The sequence below is a fragment of the Chrysochloris asiatica genome, unplaced genomic scaffold (genome assembly GCF_000296735.1).
Source record: "Chrysochloris asiatica unplaced genomic scaffold, ChrAsi1.0 scaffold00061, whole genome shotgun sequence".
NCBI classification, from domain to species: domain Eukaryota; kingdom Metazoa; phylum Chordata; class Mammalia; order Afrosoricida; family Chrysochloridae; genus Chrysochloris; species Chrysochloris asiatica.
This window is the reverse complement of record NW_006408579.1, coordinates 12,488,591-12,490,024: the sequence shown is the minus strand read 5'-3', so window position 1 is coordinate 12,490,024 and position 1,434 is coordinate 12,488,591. Positions and strand designations below refer to the sequence as shown.

Genomic DNA, 1,434 nt, shown 5'->3' with positions numbered 1-1,434 from the left:
CACTATGAGTCGGTTCCGACTCGATGGCACCTGACAACAAACAACATATATAAAACTGTATGTTTGTATATATTTACATAAATATATGTGTGGTATTTATAAATAAACATAAAAGAAAGTACTTTGAATAATATAATTACGTAATTCAAAGTGTTTTCCTTCATTAACTTGAATTTCTTTGATGATTACTTGCTTTCTTTATTAGCATGCAAAGTAATCCAGACTCTGTTCTTTGTGTAGGTGTGTGCAGGGAGGAACTACTGCTATCCCTGGGGCTTTTGGTTGTGGAAAGACAGTGATATCACAGTCTCTATCCAAATATTCCAACAGTGATGTCATCATCTATGTAGGATGTGGTGAAAGAGGGAATGAAATGTCTGAAGTCCTTCGTGACTTCCCAGAGGTCAGTATATATAAATTTTCAAATGATAGCCCAAAGAAAATACCACTAATCAACTTTCATTGGCAATTAATGAAGCTGAGTCTAGAGCAATACTGTCATTTGTCAAGGATCTTTTAAAGAAATTTCCTAGGTATATTTGATGAAATTTACAGACTGAAGGAAAGGAATTGAATTTTTACAAGTCAAACACTTGAAAATTTCTTTTTTTGGTCAGTGGTTTTCAGTACTGAGAGAAAGGTAAAATAGCAAAACATTTACAGATAGGTATTAACTGTACATAAGCTTTATGTCTAAGGTTATTGTAGTGATATTTCTTTTCTTTTACCTATAAAATAATGGATTTTATTTATGAAATAAAAGTACAGTACCTTCTTTCTTCATGGTACCATGGGCAGGGAGAAGAGATTAGACCTGGTTATAGGAGAGATTAAACACAGGCAAGTTGTTAAAATGGACTAAAATGTTAAACATTTTAGAGGATCCTTAAATACATTGTTTGTCTACAGCTCACAATGGAAGTTGACGGTAAGATAGAGTCAATTATGAAGAGGACAGCTTTGGTTGCAAATACCTCCAACATGCCTGTTGCTGCTCGAGAAGCCTCTATTTATACTGGTGAGTATGTAATTTGGAATGAAGTAATTTAAGTTTAAAGCTATGGTGGTGGTGGTGGTTTGCTATCAAGTTGGTTCTGACTTGTAGCAACCCTGAACAGGGTTTCCGAGGAGCAGCTGGTGAGTTTAAACTGCAGACCTTATGGTTTGAACCAACCTTGTGGTGTGGTCCTTATCCTATAGTACCACACCAGGGCTCCTAACTTTTTCTTTATCAAGTAACATTTATTTATTTGTTTGTTTGTTTGTTTGTCTGTCTGATCTGTCTAATCTATCGATCATCATCATCACCACAAGAGACCCGTCTGTATTTCATTGCATCCTCCCTGCCTAGTCAGATTGAATACTACTCACTGGAGATTCTACCTTCCTCCAGGCCCTCTGGATCTAGGTTCCCTCTTGAAAGCTTGTAAGCCA

The 1,434-nt window shown here is 36.1% G+C and overlaps 1 protein-coding gene across 1 annotated transcript in view; it reads left to right on the top strand.

The window, feature by feature from the left end:
- ATP6V1A (ATPase, H+ transporting, lysosomal 70kDa, V1 subunit A) overlaps window positions 1–1,434 on the top strand; it is a 76,248-nt gene that overhangs the window by 47,423 nt on the left and 27,391 nt on the right. The window contains exons 7-8 of the mRNA XM_006864174.1: window positions 241–403; window positions 910–1,018. Coding sequence (XP_006864236.1) covers window positions 241–403; window positions 910–1,018 — 272 coding nt within the window. The remainder of the gene's footprint in view (window positions 1–240; window positions 404–909; window positions 1,019–1,434) is intronic.